The sequence below is a fragment of the Chlamydotis macqueenii genome, chromosome 2, assembly GCF_036417535.1.
Source record: "Chlamydotis macqueenii isolate bChlMac1 chromosome 2, bChlMac1.mat, whole genome shotgun sequence".
Classification (NCBI taxonomy): domain Eukaryota; kingdom Metazoa; phylum Chordata; class Aves; order Otidiformes; family Otididae; genus Chlamydotis; species Chlamydotis macqueenii.
In genome coordinates, this window is record NC_141557.1 from 34591487 (window position 1) to 34609540 (window position 18054).

Sequence of the window (18054 nt, forward strand, 5' to 3'; positions counted from 1 at the left end):
GAGCTAGCCAACAGGTTTGCTGATGTGAAATGGCAGTAAACGAGGGTCTTGCGGAAACTTCTTCTGCATAAGTATGGTTGCTTATACTGGCTAAGTAACACAGCAGTGGATTTAGTCATGCTCATGTAAATCTAATTATTTAAATACTACATGATAACACTTGATAGACGTGAACTGTTGAAACAGACAATACCAAACGTTTTAAATTATACTTTTAAAAGGCAATCTCATACCAAGAATATAAAAGCTAATGTGGCAGGAAAACAAAAAAGGCATCCTGAAAGCAAGGGGTTTTTTTTTTGCTGGGTGTACTAGAAATGCACAGCATTTCATACAAGCACAGCACTTTAAAAAGCATAACTTGTTCAGAGATTTGTCTGCCTTGCCAATTGTGTGTATGGAGCCAGAAGTCCCAGAAAAGCAGGTGCTATTTCAAAACACAGCTGAGGTCTCCAAAGCTTTTGGGGGATTGGGATGCTCAATTCCAATTAATATTTCAACCTGAGCCAGCTTCAAGAGCTCCACTAAGCCAGCATCTGTACAAATAAAAGTTCACGTTAAGCACACTGCTCATGATTTTGCAAGCATGGATTGATGGTGTTTAAGCCTAATTCTCAGTGCAGGTCAACATTTCTTGCCCAGAAACAAAAACTGTCTTCAGCAGTCTCACTTGTCAGGTGCAAACACTAATAGCCATATCTTTTAAGACTGTAAGGTTTAAAGAACAGCATAATCTCTGCAGAAAACAAAACATCCTTTGCATTAGACACCCAGATGCATCACATTACACAAACACTTACTTTCTTAACTACGGTTCTACACCAACAACCAGCACACAAGCATTCACAGGCACTTTTTTATTGTCAAAGAGAGCCTATGTTGAGTTTCAGAAAAATGTGTTCTCTTTCAGGCACGCATGCACACCTTTCCCTGGAAACTTGAAATAGGTAGAGCAGTTACACAATACTTTATCACAAGAATAGAAGATTTGAGATTTCAGGATAAAGCTGCTGAGACTAAGCCCCTACAGCAGCAGTATTTCACTATAAAGACACCATACATACAATGTGACAGAAATTCAAATTCACTGTTAGCATTCCATTGTTACGGGTGCCTGCTATTCAGTAACATGTGTTTACTGCATTTGACTCATAACAAGATGCTGCTAGCAACAAAAAAAGAAAAGAGAGTAAGGAAAATGAAGAAGTGATGAAATAAAACAACCAAGCAACAGGCAAAGAGAGTTTAAGAGATTCATCACTATTCAAGAGCAAAAGTAACAGAGCCAATTTTAGTAATGCTTTCAGTTTGGTTAATAAAGTTTGCATTACCTGTCGACTTCCCTGCTTGGAGGAGCAGCTGCTAGTACTTCTTGAAGGAGACAACATTTTCTGAGATGCACCAATGCTTTTTTCTTCACTCATGATCCAATACCATTTGTTTCACATAAGCTCACTTAGAACACCATTAAAAAGGGATTTAGAAAATGTGTTGGAAGACTCCTGAGAGAAACGCAGAACTGATCATCCTTTACCCAAGTGCAGTCCAATGCCATGATCTGCATCCCATGGAAATTCTTAAAAGGAAAAAGAAAAACAAAAAGCAAGTTATCAATGCTGTCTCTTACTGCCATCCTCTAGGATGAATCATAACAAAGCCTTTGGGAATACAGCTAACTGCATTACTGTACATTATTAGAAATTAATTCAACAATCACTTTAAGATACATTTCAAATCTCAAACAGGAACAACATGAATTTCAGATCATAAATACATGCTTTAATTTTCAGTATTTATTCAGAGGACAAAGTACAAGATCAATCATCTTCTAAAAGACTTAAATTGATTTAAAAAAACTATTAATAAAGACACATGTGGAGTATTATAAATAACTATACAAACTGGACCAAAACACCCTCAAAATGAGAAGAAAGCCTCTAATAAAATGTTTCACGAAAAGATGGTAAGTAATCAAAAAAATACCTCTTTTTCCCAGTTCCTTGATAATTTAAACAAGTAAGTATGGCTTCAGGTTGTAAGGGAAAAAAATAAAGGAACCCTCTCTATATAAAAGAGCAATACATAAAAGCAGTGAGCAGGCAAACTCAGTTGCCTAGAGCTGTTCATGACCACTCTTACCTGGAATCAGAAAGTTAGGACTATTGTCACGCTAGTTGTCTCAGTCAGTGACTGGAAGAATAATTAACAGTCTGTTTAATAACAATGCTGTTTGCAGCATATGCAAATAAAGCCACGCCAGAAACTCCCAATAATGGATTTCCAGTGTGGGCAAGAGTTGTCATGGTAACTGCGTATTTGTTTTAAAACTAAACAGAGGACATAAGATGGTGACGCTTTCCAAAACTTGGGGCGACAGAGGAGCTTTGTGAATTATTGTCACTTCAGATTTTATTGTCTTGGGCAAGGAATTTGCACATTAGGAAGAGTGTAAGAGCCCACCACTAAGGAAGGTGAGGAAGTTTCCACAAAGAGGAGAGAGATTTCATTGCTGAAACAGGGAGGCATTACTGCACAATCCCCTTCCTTGCACTGTCCTGAACTGGGCTCACTAGGTTATTGAAGTTTGCCATTCATCTTTTCTTGAAGAGGCTCAAAAACCTATTCTGAGAGAAGCAATACTTTAAGAGCCCCAGTAAAATGCTTTGTATATTTGAAGAATTTGTTTCCCTTTTTAAAAAACAAACAAACAAAAAAACCTCCACAAAACCAGGTGCTACATTTTAAGGTGAAGACACCAGTATGCTGCAGAACACCTCTTGCCCTACGGCAGTAGTCTGAAGCATCTGACTTCCAAACGAAGACCTTTTCTCATCTATAGTGGCTCTTTGGCAATATAGTTTGCGACAGCATTTCAACCAACATGCTCTCTTTTCACCTGAAATGAGATCTCTCCACATGGCATTTACCTTACCTAGCTACAAATATTCAGTTACCCTCAGAGCAAATCTGTGCTCAGCAACAGTGATGGAACAGCCTCGGTCTCCAAAAGTCAGGTGAGGAAGCTTAGCAATTCTTCCCAGGAACCATCAGACAGGTACAGAGCCAGCGAGCACAATGCAAGAGCTGAAGAAAACCAGAACAGCACAGCAATGTGACAGCAAGGCCTGAACTTGGCCTAGTGAATGGGTTTTACCCTGAAATTAGGAATAGTGCATTTTTGAGTAGGTATACTCGCTTCCTATCTGGAAGATAAATTAGTGTGGCATTTCATTAAGGACTACCACTTTTAACAGGTTTAGATTTATCTCAATTTCTGCAGGTTTTAAAATGTACAGTTAGTATAAAGTATAACTTTCTTGCTTAGTTTCAAGGTGCATTTAGTAGAAGAGTTTAATGATAACATCTCTGTTAACAAGCAGAGGTCAAATATTCACAACAGGAATGGAAACATGCTTCCTGCAAACTCCTTGTTCAGATACCCCCTTGAAAGCGCTTTCCTTTTTTTGGCACAGTGTTTGCTCAGATAACTCCTGTCCTCCTCACTGCTCCATGTTCAAAACGAGCACTTTATCACTCGGCTTTCATGGGTAACTATCTGACATTTTGGCAAAGATTGGCAGAGTTTGTGGCAAGAAACAGGCTCTAATCTGCAGGAAAATGCACTGAAAGTCACCATCATCTGTATCTCATGAGTGTATTTCCAGGACACGCTAGATTCAAGCCATACTATGCCCTTGGCCTGTTTGAACACATATCACAATGGCTGTGATGTCCTGGAAGCATCAGGGCAGATGATGCTTCTAAAAAACCAAAGGTCTCATGGACTTTAACATAAAAAGAAATTGTATAATCACAAGACTATTTCTATCATCATGGTTTTGGTGTGGAGTCTAACTGAAGTTAAGGTGTGGCTACATTAGCACTTTAGGACAGAGCAGAAGGACACTTCTGCTGCTGAAAAAAAAACCCTCCTCTAGCCACATTTAGGTTTGCACTGCAGGACAGTCTTGGAATATGGAAACCAAATCCCTTTTGGATGAACTGTGCTCCAGGAGTGCATCCAGTGCTCACAGCATGGAGTCCACAGCACCAGACTAGAGCTAGTCTTGACTAGTCCCATCCGGGTGTAGACGTCGGGTTCTCACCTTTAACTGATTCACTAAGGTCCACTCTTACTGCATTGCTCTACTTGCTAACATTGACGTTATCTAGACACAGACGTACACCATCTAAGTACTTAAGATCTCCTAGGGCAATGTCATTTGTCCTTCTCAAATCAAAGAGAGAGACCAGGCACTTTTCCAGAATTCAAATGAGCTGAGGGTGACACAGCCACCTAACCAGAGGTGCTTAAACAAGAGACAGGAGTGGGATGGGGTAAATCTGACAGAGAGCACCTGAAGTATTTTGTCAGTCTGCTTCCAAAATTGGGCTTCTGAATTTTCCTTTATTCCTTCAAATTAATTTACTACATGGACTGAAGAAAAGGCTTTTGTTACTAGCCCTGAAGAAGGCAGGAGCAAAGTCTGCCCTCCCTCCAAAGTATTTTATTATTATTTTATTGGTGTTTCCCAGTAATTTAACTTATTACCTTGAGACTTCCAGATTTGAACATGAAAGTGTGTATGAATAACGAACACGGCCCCAACTCATCTGTGAAAACTGCTGCATGCTCCAGCAACTGCTTTGTGCTCCTTTTAAAAAAAAATTCTCTTCAAGTTCAGGAAGGAAAAAGAAAACTGTGGTTGCCCTTCAACAATAACCCACTTATTCTTCCAGGAAGGTATGAAAACACTGATCCTGCAGCCCAAATTGACTCTCATATTCTGGCTGCCAGCAGCAGTGACTGGGCCTCTCTACAGCAACTGATATTTTACATTACCTGTGGAACTTAAGGCTTCCAGGTAAAGAGCAATTACAACGTTAAAGCAGGCATAAAAAAAAAAAAAAAATCAGTATTAGGCTAACTAAGCTAAGATTGCCGCTAAAATTGATGTTTTGAGGTCATCATGATCCAGTTACTTCAGGTTCAATACAGGACAGCCTAAAAACTGTGTTTGTGCCCACCTGTCCTCTGGAGCACACAGTGCCACTTACTTTGGTCTGCTCCAAAAAGACAAATCAAAGGTGTGAGGCTGAGGTAAATCCAAATAAATTTAGGACAGGTATTTTCAGAAGTGCTAAGTATTGGCCTAAGTCTTTGCTAGCAAGTCGACAGCAGCAAAAGTAGGCCAAGAGAGTACTTTTGCAAATTACCTCACCAGGTGCATTTTAAAGAATTAAGATTATATTAGTATCAAATATTATTTATAGCTACTACATCCTAAACCAATAAACAGCACTTATCTCTACTTATCATCTGTTACTAAGAGCCTTATCATTCCACATCAATGAAAGCTAATGTTAACATATGACAATATTTACAAGAAGACCTATTTTTTTAAAAAGAACCGTCCTGAGTTGTCCTCAAACCTTTAAAACTGCATGAATTCAAAGCAGCTCCTCAGTATGACAATTCATCTCTTCCAACTCTGAAAGCAATAAACTTAGAGCAAAATCCAAGTTTTTCTGCAACTTACAAAAGAATAAAGGCAGACATTTAGGAGGAAAAAAGTGTAGTTAAAAAAAAAAAATCAACATTATGCAATTATTTTTGTTGACTCTGGAAAAAAAAATAAAGCCTTAACAGCTGCTTCAGAGCTGAATCAGCAGTGAGAGAACACTGAAGGGAAATTTTGAGCAGCAAAACTGGAAGTGTACATCTCATTTTATAACTGTAGTCAATTAAGGTTTTGTGGATAGAAGAATAGGAACAAGAGAAAGCCTGATGAGAGTCACGAGGACACAGCAAGCACAGGACTGAGCAATCCAAATCAGAGTTGCAAGTAACATGGAGTGACTTTCATGGAATTAAAAAAGCATCAGTGCTGAAACCTTTGCTCTGCATCTATTATTAAATTACTATGTTACATTCGCTTATGCCCACCTGGATCAACAAAGCAACAGTCTTTTCCAAGTACTGCTTTCACGGCTTTCTCTGTTATACTTCAAGTTGTCAGCTTTAATCTACCCCAGTGTCTCATCTGGCTCAGAAAAGGAAAGAATTATTTATAGACTACAGATACGCCATGTACAACTACTGGAGATGTCTTTTCAAGGAGGGTGTGAGCTGTTCCTGAATTACCGTAAGATTCATGCTATAGAAGGACAAAGCACACAAATCCTGCCCTGTTGCTAGCTATTCTCTTTACAGAAGAAAATTTGCAGAAGCAAACGTAAAATAGGTTAAAACAACTAAGTTATTAAAACCGTCTTTGAAAGCAAACATTCCAACAGCTCAGGGAGACGAACAATAACAGGAGGCATTTCAGAACTGCCTTCCATCAGATGGGTGTTGTCTCTACACATGGTTCAAATCACAACCTCTGTCGCGCAGATGCTTTCATTAGCCACGGACACATACTACCCTCTGAAGTAGTCTGTGATGCAAAGAAAGAGTTACTTCCATCTAGACCACCTCCTTAAGGAAGTTATTGCTGTAATTAAATCATGTGATTTCTGTGACCCAAAAGAGGAAAGTTTAGTTCAAACAAAACTCTCCTAAGTGTCTAATCAAGAGAGACACAGACAGAGTGGGAAAGGGATAAAGCTACACAAACGACAAACACACTGCATGTAACACCCTATTACTTCTCATGTATAATGTCCATCACTTGATGAAAGAAAATCTTGTATGCTCCAAGGTACAGAAAGCAAAAAACCAAACCAAAAAAAACCAGAAACAATCCAGTAGAATACATCCCAAGAAAGACATCAAAGAAGAACATGCTTCAATGTCAAGTCTAGTCAGACTCTCCCGAGGCAAAGCAAGTATCTGCTGTTTCACTAACCCCTGGGGTGAATAATTCAATCCTTATATTGGAGAAATCTTGTATAAATTTAGAAATAGGTCAATCAGCATCCTGAAATATAACTATATATAAAAACACTACTTTTACCTCACATCCACCATAGAAACTGACTATAATACTGCATACAATATGATTCATTTTAAATGTGTAATCCAACTCCCCAGGTAGATATGCAACAGATAACATTTGTATAAAAAAAAAACAAAAAAACAAAAGCTTGCTGGGAATGTACTTGCATATGCTAAAAATCTTGGTGATTAGTGGTACAGAAAATACATCTAGTAATGGCTGTACTATTACAGTAATTAGTCAGCTGCATACCAACTTTTCCACCCAACTTTTAATCATACTTGAGAACTGTAGCTAATAGGACTGACCTAGCTCACAGTCAGGTTCTAAATAATTAATTTTCCTTCTCCACCAGTCCCTTTTGGAAAGAGCCTTGCCTAGGGACAGCCTGGCAGCTCAGGGATCTCTAGCAGGAGCTACCAGCCTGAGTGCAGTCCCGTATAACCCTTCCAGCTCTTAGCATGACTCATGCAGACTCAACTGAAAAGCCAGAAGCTGGGGGACCGTAGGAACCAGTTTGTCACCCAGTAACAGAGGGGTCCACAGTCTCCCCATCAAGAAGATGGGGCAGAAAATAACAACTACTGAGCAGTGATCAAATCCTATACTGGGAGCACATATATCGCATACAGCAGTGCTAACGAGGTTCACAGCCCTCCCTGTGCTCCATGAAAAAAGTAGCAGTGGGTCTGCTTCCACTGAAGAGCTATTCATCTAGAGAAGACATTACAAGTGAAAAGACAAAGGATGATCAGGAAATAAAAAAAAAAAAAAAAAAAAAAAAAAAAGATAAAAGCTTATCATAATTTTCAGTAAGGAAAGTAACAGGCACACAGTATCATTTTACAGTCTGTACTAAAAACCTTGGAAAGGTCCATCTGTTACTGAATACGTCCCAGAGTTGGTACTAGCAGAAACATTACCATCAGAGCTTTGGCACAAGCTTGGTTGCCTTTCATTTTTCTGCTATCTGTTACTATTTAAAGCTTTGCTTTGTTCACTAAAAGAAAGACACTCCAAGGCTTATTCCTTTTAAACACTGCTCTTGCTATTGCTAAAATATTACTAAAATACACACAGTTTGTTTTCCTAGATTCAGTTTTGACAGGCACAATGTTAGTTCTGGAAATCAGTGCCTTCTCATGGAAGTATCCGTCAGTCTGCCAGCCCGTAGTAATTCAAGATCTTAAGACAGCACTGTCTGCACATCAAGAAAAAGGCATCACTTTCCTGTCAAATCATTGAAGGCATCTATGTAACTTTGAATCAGACTGTCTCTTTGTGACCTGATAAGCTGCATAATGCTGTGAGATGCATAAATCTATCAATGCAGACATCAAGCAATATATTTTATTAAACCAGCTTAACACAGTTGGTTTCAGTATGGAGAAAGAAACCCAAATCCAGTCACCTGTGGTGTCAGGTAGAACAAATAGCAAATAGGACTACTAGAAGAGTTTTGGTGATCCAGGAATGATCCTCATTGAAGTTTCATGACAAAAAAACATTACGAGGTATGTATGAACAGCAAATACAACACAGAGATCCTTTATCTCATGCAGGAAAGCTAGACATGTTCATTAAAGAGTGGCAGGATCCAACAAACCTGCTTTATCCTCTTTGATGTGGTGTTTTACTTTTCACGTCTTGGCTTCATCTACTTGGAAAAAAAAAACGAAACCAAAACCAAAACACCAAAACCCAAACCCTCAAACCAATCAAAAAACTAGGGTCCCCCTCAGATATCTTGTTTTTCCACGACACACTGGAATTGTTATGTATGTCCTACGTATGTCACAATTTCTAGAAGAAAAAAAGTTACAAAGGAAACAATACTTACCTTTGAGAATAATTAGTGCTTCTCCTTTATAAGCAGGCCTATTAGCTCAAAATTTAAATCTCAATAACTTTAGTGACCGTGGTAATAAGATTCAGTTCTTCCAAGGATACACAGAAATTCATTTATGCACTTTATCAAGCGTAATGACCATGAGTTACGAAAATGTCACGTTTCTTCCTGATCGACTTACAGTATCTTTAGAGACTTCTGTCTCCAGGTCCATTCCAGTACACCTTTGTCGGTGTACTTTACAATGTTAGTATTTACAAATGCAGACCGAGTTACAGCTTTCTTCTAAATAATACGCAAGTTATTTCTTTACAGAAGGTCTTTCATATTAAGATAGCAAAAGAGGTGCACAGTACTCTGAACAAGGGCAGATCATCGTTAGCACATCAGTGTGAACCCGTTTTAATGTCATCTTAAGTGAGGGGGCACTGAACTTGACAACACCGTGTTTCTGAACATGCAATGTGTGAATGCACCTCGACACTTTAGCGATGTGTTGTAGGAAACAATTAACACATACAAAGTATACTGAGGATAATTAGTAGTACAAGTGCTCAGTATTTTTGTTATTAATGCCAAAAGGTAAGAGTTTGTTAACTCCAAGCTTTCAATTAAAAAAAAGCAAATATAAAGAAAGAAGTGTACACTTAAATATGTTTCTTTTAAATAAAAATTAAAAATGTTAAGGCTTGGTCTGGAGCTCTTCAACAACAGACAGGACAATGCCTGCAACTGTCCTTTTGCTTGGAAACACCTATCACATACATGTATGCAGGTGACAAGAACTGTTAAAAGCAGATCCAGATGGAGCGAACCATGCTCTTGGAAGATTCCACATCACAGTTGGTCTTAAATCCATTCATATTTATGATTGTAATGAATACTTTGACAATGGGAACCAGGGAAGAGGTTCCACGGATCAGGTTTTCTGCAACTTTATCCTCATGGCATAGGACAAAGAGCTGAAAAAGACCTAAAACAGAGAGATGCAACATGTGGGAAATCAGATTATAAATCTGAATGATTACATGCAATGTTTTGCTTAAGTAATGTGAAGCAGGAAAGAATCAAAGTAGGTGGGTCAGCCCAAGAAGATGCAGGCTAGACATGTGGGCGCCTGACTAAGTTAACAGGGTAGCTCTTGAGCAGTAAAGAGACCATAAAAGGGATCCTCTCCTCACCTCAAATGACAGAACGCCCCCACCACCTCCTCACGTTCTGAAATGCTGGAGGAGAACCCGAATCCAGCTAGGGTTACCTTAGAGGCTCTGCTTGGATAGAGCTGGTACGAGAACCTTTGACCTGGAAAAAGGAAGAAAGTGAATAAGAAGCCGCAAAAGCAGCAACCATGCTTGATAAGAAGAGAAGGTCCATTTCAGAGCAAGTGCACGTCAGATCTTGTCCTGCTACTGCCCAGCTAATACGGAACAAAATCTAAAAGCAAAGTTAGGAGACTGGCCAAAAAGGAAAGCTTCAATTAAGACTCTCTGAATAATTCAACGCTATTACAGACAGCCCAGAAAAAGGAAGATGTATAGAGTTTTAACACACTTAAGTATGTTTATACAAATCTACTACAGAATGACATCCCAATGTAAAAATATGGCCTGCCTCCAGCAGTAGGACTCAGAGTTAACACAAAGCTGTTGAGAACTTTTATGGGTTTCAGTAGCAGCTCAGTGCCTCCACTGACAGGTTAGAGCTCAAATTTGCATTCACTTTTAAAATTGCCAAGGCAGTTAAAGAAATTCTTACTCCCAAGCAATTTGTTACCGTCTCTTTTCTGGAGATCAGTAGTTCAACTGCCAGAAAATAATTAAAAAAAAAAAAAAAAAAAAATCACAGGAGCCCTCCCTAATCCACTTCAGTGGAGAGCCATTTGTCACACGGGGTAGTTCACATATTTTGCTTTGCCCAAAACCCAGGGATGATCATCATCAACTTGTGGGCAAGAAAGTGGAAGCAGTATTATTTTCAACTGATCCAGATAGATCTGAAGAAGATACTCTGTCCCTAATCTTACATTTAAATTCAGGTTAGTGCAAGCTACTGGCTAATCTAAATTTAATTAAAACCAAAGGAAATGCTGCACAATTAAAAAAAGCTCCAGCTACACTCCCATTCTCAAGCATTTTTAGAGGTTTAAAAGATGGAAGGTTTTAATTAGGATACCTCAGCAATATGAAAGAATGAATAATTTACAAAGAACTTGATTTGAGCTCAGTGAAAGGGTGCTACAACTTAACAATCCATATTTGTTATTTCTAACGAATAGGCTCATTTTTTAACTTCAGTTCCAGTCACTGTAAACAGGCTACAGAGACAGCAGACAAGAACGTGAAGAGTTTTATAATGTGTGCAGTCTAGCGTCTTGGTTGCTTCACAGCATTTTTGAGGTTGGTTATACTTGAACTGCAACTAACAATTGGATTTTAATTATAGGCTACGAAACCAGCAATAAACAGAAGTGTTTACAAGTCATGTATATTCCCCTTAAACTGTTTAATGTTAGAGGAGTGCCAGCATTCTTGGTCTTCGCTTTCTACCTCTCTATTCTCCTCCCAACTTATCATTTTTCTGTTTGTTTCTAAAATGCTGGCATACGATACTGGCTTTTCTAGACTTATAAAACAAAAATAAATTAAACCTGTGGTTAATTATGAATAGGGCAGCATAAAGTGCATCCTGACATACTTAACAAGACATTTTCCACAACCTTTCATATAATACACTTGATGAAATTCTGAAATGGAAAACGGGGAAAAAAAGCAATTTCTTAGAGGAAGGAGCTAAAAGGGTTTTTCATTTTTAATGTCTCTAAATAACATATGAAGTTGCAGAAAACAAATATTGAAAGCTAATTTCTTAACAGATGGCAATCATGCCCACTTCACCCATGTTGACCTACATATTTTTTCCTTAACATCTATTAATATTCATCTTTCATTGACTGTGTTTTCCACAATTTCACCAGCAAGTCATACTTTTAGGATAAAAGGTCTGAGAAACTCATGTAAATACATTTTTTTTTTTACATATTAAAATATAGAACGTGTAAAGGAGGAAAATACCTTTACAAAGCTTGTGCCATAAAATTGCACTTTTGACATAAAATAGTCTTTTCAAAGGCTGCTCAAGATTGAAACTCTATGTACAAAGTTTTCATCATGTCTTGATGATGAAACTTGAGGTTTGCAGACATAAAGCATTTTCATAACCCACACTTTCTTCTAGGAAAAATATACCTGTGCCATACAGATGGTTAAAACACAACCATTGAACTGAACTTTGTTATTTTGTTCTATGCATTTAATTCTGAGAAGGTGGAAAAATTAAATGCATGTAGAAAGTGAGGAGCTGGAGGAGGAATGTAAAAAAAAAAAAACAACAAACAAAAAAAAAAACAACACATACCGCGGACAGCAATTTAAGTGAAGAGAATTTAAAATTTCCATATGAAATGCACCCAGTATTTTCTCCTAAGCATTATGTTACACTGTTATTGAGAACACATCATACAATATGTCAAAAATATTCAAATATTTTACTTTTGTTACTTCAAAATGGCAAGGATTTACACGCAACATCACATTAAAGATGAATCTTGGAATGACCAATGCCAGTTGGAAGGATCACATCTGGAGAAGTTACATCATCAGCATTTGCAGTTTTTCAGTTTTATTTTCTTATTTTTGAGCACAGAAGTCAGCTGTCTGTCCTAGCAGCAAACAAAGAAGGTGGCTGTGGGAGCCGGCAGTCCCCCAGCTCCTATTTCTGACTGCTGTTCTCAGGTGTGCTAACTCGCCTGACTGCTCATCAGTGTCTGGGGAAAAGAGCAAGGTAGTCTGAGCGTGTTTTCACTTCACGTGTGACAGAGATTGCTGCAAAAATATCCTTTTGGAAAGACTTAACAGGCTTTCCTGGAGTAGAAGAGGATGGCTTCTATGTAACAAATTCTTTAGGGGTGAAATTTATGAGCTGCATTTTGTGGTTAGCAACAAAGATGTGGAGAAAAGTACCACACATGTCCAATTGCCTAACAAAACTGAAAGCCTGCACGTACAGACAGAGAATCAAAAGGACAAACAGTTGCTATTTCCACTGAAGGACCAGCCAGACCCCTGACATCCCTCATTGTAATGATCTTCCAGACGAGAAGTCTTGCACTAATGTGGAAAATACTATGGTTGTTGTTAAAGCTATTCCTACATTGTTCCCAGAGGGAGAAGACTGAAAGGTTGCTCTTTAGTGTGATTTTACAACAGCAGTTAGGCAGATTAACTGCGAAGGTGATCATTGCTTCAAGGCAATAATCAAATGATAGGATAAAACACAGTGACAAAGCAAGATCTCTTTTAACACTCCAGTATCACTTGCACCACCTAGAAAGACTCACCCTAAAGCGCAGTTCATTGAGAGTGACCCAAAACTGCATTAAACTTTTAGATTTCACATTTTGCTTTCACAAAAATGACAGCATTCCCAGCTGTACAAATCCTGACCTATCTCAATCACCAACCTATTAAAAAAATTCAGTGTCATTCCCAAAAACTGGATGTAAGTTTGCCTTTACTGCCTATGGAGTCCAACAACTCATTTTGAAAAGCCTGTCATTTGCTCTTGTGGGTTGTTTACACAATTCCAGCATACAGTGCTTTAAAGTAATTAAGAGCTTCCAGTAAGTGCTACAATGCACTGGTTTTGCTGCCTTGTGCAGAGGGATCTGACTTCATGTTATTTTTGCCTGGGGACTCCACAAACCGCTTGAACAGAGTTAACAACTCCTGTTGCCAGTTTGTACATTCACAGCTCCATCTCTCTCCATCTCCCTCCTTGCCCCACTCCCTGGTGCCTGGAATACTTTTTTAGAGCTAGGTGAGGATGTGGAAAAAGCATGAGTCACTCGGAAGTTAAAACCAGCAGCTTAACCACCTTATACAGCAAATTTAAGAGGCTTAAACTCACCAACAAATGCAGGAATTGTCAAGTTGGACGTTATGCATTAAGCATGAGAAGTAAATAGATGCGATAAATGCATTTCTTCCCATGTGAATGTAACGATTCCTGGCTAATATATCTAAATTAAATGATCATTAGTTATGTCTGAACAGAGCAGAGCAACAATTAACATTTTGTACATAATCAACTACCAGCTTTTTTATATTCAGAACCGATTCCAGGGATGCTGCAGGCCTGACTTTTCTTCAGCTGAGCAAGCAGCAAGGTATTATTTCAACAACATCCACTTAGTAATCAGCCTTCCTGTCCCCATGCACAGAAATAGGATATTTCACAGGTAGCAAATTAAATAAATCAGGTGAAAGCAAACATTTCAAACCGGGTGACCACGATTTCTCAAAAACCTCTGAACAGCCTTCCATTTCATCTTCCCTGTAACATACTGAACCTGGACTTCTTCACCACTGGTAACAGAAATAAATAAACCAATCAGGAATGCTGGCTTTCACAATCATTTTAGAGTACTCTGAAATACAAACGCATGCAGAAATATGAGTACTGATTTTGTGACTGCAATATAATATTATTTATAAAGGAAGGTGCATCTCCCTTACCCTGAACTTCATAACATGCTACTCTGCTTCACACCAGCCAAATAAGCAAAGACCTTGCTAAGTACACCTTCTTAGACCTCAAATAAAGCTATCCCTAAGAAAAGAAGAATGAAGGCTTGTTGTTCTCAGACTCCAGCCTAATGACAGGAATTTTACTGATACGCAATTGTAGCAGTTGCAGCCTGCAAGGCTGAAGGGCAAGTAAAGGTCACTGTCTATTAGATTATACTGTCCCACAACAAAGCATATTTGGAAGCTAAAGCAGAACCCCAAAGCTGTGAGTCACTGCAGACTCTGAACAGATCTGGACATTTCACTCAACACCTGTACCACCTGTGCTTTCTGAGCCAGCCACTGTACTCAGATCCATCAGGATGTCACCTGCCTGGGAGTCTCAGGTGGACCACAGCCTTCCTCTCTACTCAGCACATCTTCAGCAGCTGTACGCCAATTATCAGGCCGAGAACTTCTGCAGCACCTTCCATGGTAAAACCCACAATTCTTGCTGGTCATAAAGCTGCTTTATTTCCAATACCTCTGCAAAGTATATGCATATTTATACACATGCTTTCTATACATCCATCCATAGCAATGTTATCACCTGGTTCAAGTGCTAACAATCCTTTTTTAAGCAAGTCTTAATGTGCAGATTTATTTTTTTCTATGACAACGCCTTTGTGTTTTAAATACATACATCATATTTAGCACATTATGGTCAGACTTCAGGGCTGTAAGTTAACTAAAGTGTGATGCATAGTTACATAACTGAAAAAACATGACTTTGTCTTCCCACAGCTGGAGCATCCCCCACACAGCCAGACATCCAGGCAAGAGACAGTGTTAGTGGCTCCTTATCCCTTGCAAGCCACTATTAAAAGGGCCTCCAGCTTATAGCCAAAGACCCCACTTCAGAAGAATTCCTCAAATTTTATGCTGCTAGTCATGAATTAACCAAGCCTGAAGATGCTAACAACATAAATCCCAAAATATTCAAAATCTGCCTAAACAGATGCACACCAAATAACCTGTGGCTTGACCAGTGAGACTTTGCAGAGGTATTTATATTCTCCTCCATTAGGACTTCAAAGAAAAGAAAACTGTGACAGTCATGTACATTGACTTGCATTTCAGTCTTAATGGGCTTTTCAAAACCTTTAAATTTCCTTTTTCAAAAATACAAGAGGCAAGACAACACTGACAGTAATAAAATTAAATACATTTAGAAATAAGATTTTAGCCTGGTTATGTTTTACAGAACCCTGAAATCTATTCATGATTGGAAATGCCTTTCTATTTTAAAAGATGTATTATACAAAGACCAATGTCTGATTTTAAGTGTAGAAATATAAAGTTGTAAGAATTTCTTATCATTGCTTTCTTTCTTTCATTGCTTATATTTCTCTAAAACCTCTAGTCACTGTCCTCTCCATCTTTCAGTCGTACTGTAGTCCCAACTTCCCACCACCACGGAGAGATGATGGCTATTGATGCACGGTGCCACCCTGCTACCAACACATTCACTGTTACTAAAGCACCGCTCATTCCAGTGACGCTGTTTTGATATACCGACAATCTGAAAGATGCTCTGTTTTTAGAAATGTTATATGGTTCTTATTTTAACAAATACCGTTCCAAAATCTTCCATCTGAAATACAACTGCAGCGAGAAAACAAATTGAAGAAGAACACAGCCAAAACCAGCAAGAGCCTGCAGGCATTTCTCGGAGTGGGAAGAGAACAGCCTCAAATGAAGCTTCTCATCGCAAGTGTCTTGAACAAGGCAGCTCAACTTTATCAACTGAGATTTAATGGTACAGTGTGAAGCTACTTCATCGGTGGGAGGTGGTGTTTGTTCCCCCCCCCCCCCCAACCTTTCCTTTCAAGGGCCAACTTGGTTTGTTCGATATTGCAGCTGTTACAGTTCATAATTGTCATTGCTTTCCCCCTCAGCTTTCTGTTTGGGGATTTTCTTTTTTGTAGTTTCACTTTTTTTAACTGAAGTTAAATTAGCATTATTTTTCAAGCAGATACATTGGGTCACAGCACTTTTTGCTGGTAGAAGTAATACATATTGCCCTTCAAAAGAGACTTATTTTTGCCAGATATATCCAAAGTCAGTTCCTACAATATAAATTTATTCCACTTCATACATACCATCAAGGTACACACTTATTAGAACAGGATGTGCAATTTATAGAATCATAGAATGGTTAGAGTTGGAAAGGACCTTCAAAGGTCACCTAGTCCAACCCCCCTGCAAGGAGCAGGGACATCTCCAACCAGATCGGGTTGCTCAGAGCCCCGTCCAGCCTGACCTTGAACATTTCCAGGGATGGGGCATCCACCACCTCTCTGGGCAACCTGTTCCAAATGAGTTAATTACTTAGGTTCTTTCTATAAACTTGAACAAAATAATTTAAAGACAGCCTTTTTCACACCAGATCATAAGCCATCCTTGATGAAGATGTGCTGTTTTTAGTTGTGGTAGAGTTAATTTTCTTCATAGTAGCCAGTATGGGGCTACGTTTTGGCTTTGTGCTGGAACCAGTGTTGCTAACACAGGAATGTTTTAGTTACTGCTGAGCAGTGCTCACACAGAGCCAAGGCCTTTTCTCCTTCTCACACCACCCCACCGGCGAGTAGGCTGGGGTGCACAAGAACTTGGGAGAGTGCACAGCTGGGACTGCTGACCCCAACAGACCAAAGGGCTATTCCACACAAGGTCCTGCTCAGCGTATAAAGCTGGGGGAAGAAGAAGGGAAGAGGGAGACGTTCAGAGTGATGGCATTTTGTCTTCCTAAGTAACAGTTATGCTTGATCGAGCCCGGCTTTCCTGGAGATGGCTAAACACCTGCCTGCCGATGGGAAGCAGCAAACAAGTTTCTTGTTTTGCTTTGCTTGTGTACACGGCTTTTGCTTTACTTAAAGTGTCTTTATCTCAACCTATGAGTTTTCCCACTTTTACCCTTCTGATTCTCTCCCCCATCCTACTGGGGGGAGGGGGATGGAGGGGTGGGAGTGAATAAGCAGCTGCACAGTGCTTAATTGGCAGCTGGGGTTAAACCACAACAGAAGATTCTGCGAAAGGTCTGACAAAAGGGTAAATATAACTATTCAGGATAAGGACTAGTGCACTTTCCTCCATAGCATCTCACATTGGCCAGTGCCAGAGACAGGTACAGAGAAGCACAGAATACATCCACCACAGTAGCCCCCCTGCACACTGGTCACCAGCATTCCTTCACCAAGCAGTTTGCAAACACAGGGTAGACAAACCTCAGAAGTTGCGGGGGAAGATGCTAAATCATGCCCTTAACAGCTGTTACTTAGTTATTACCACCTCTTATTATTTAGATTTCCTTGCGAACTGTATGGCACTAAAAAAAAACCCCAAAAAACCAAACCATAAACTATATGCAAAAGTTATAAAGATGAAGTACAAACTACAGTTTGAACAAATAGCCTCCTAGATTCAGTGTCTAAATGAAAGCATGAATTACAGCCTGAGAGAAGAATAGTTTTATATTTCAGAGACTTAAAAAAAATTTGGAATTACTGGTCATGGGATCACTTTGAAAACAGGCAAGTGAATCCTCTTATTCTTCAACCACTCCCCAGCAGGATTTGGGCTAGTAAGGAAAGAAACTTTGTCTCCAAATTTGAATCATCCAAGTATTTATCTGGAAAATTGC

The 18054-nt window shown here is 39.1% G+C and overlaps 1 protein-coding gene across 1 annotated transcript in view; it reads right to left on the reverse strand.

Annotated features, from left to right (window-relative positions):
* The window catches only part of OSBPL3 (oxysterol binding protein like 3), an 88928-nt gene that overhangs the window by 43335 nt on the left and 27539 nt on the right, over positions 1 to 18054 (reverse strand). The window contains exon 3 of the mRNA XM_086742527.1: positions 1332 to 1576. Within this exon, the coding sequence (XP_086598653.1) occupies positions 1332 to 1424 (93 nt within the window). The 5' untranslated portion in view covers positions 1425 to 1576. The remainder of the gene's footprint in view (positions 1 to 1331; positions 1577 to 18054) is intronic.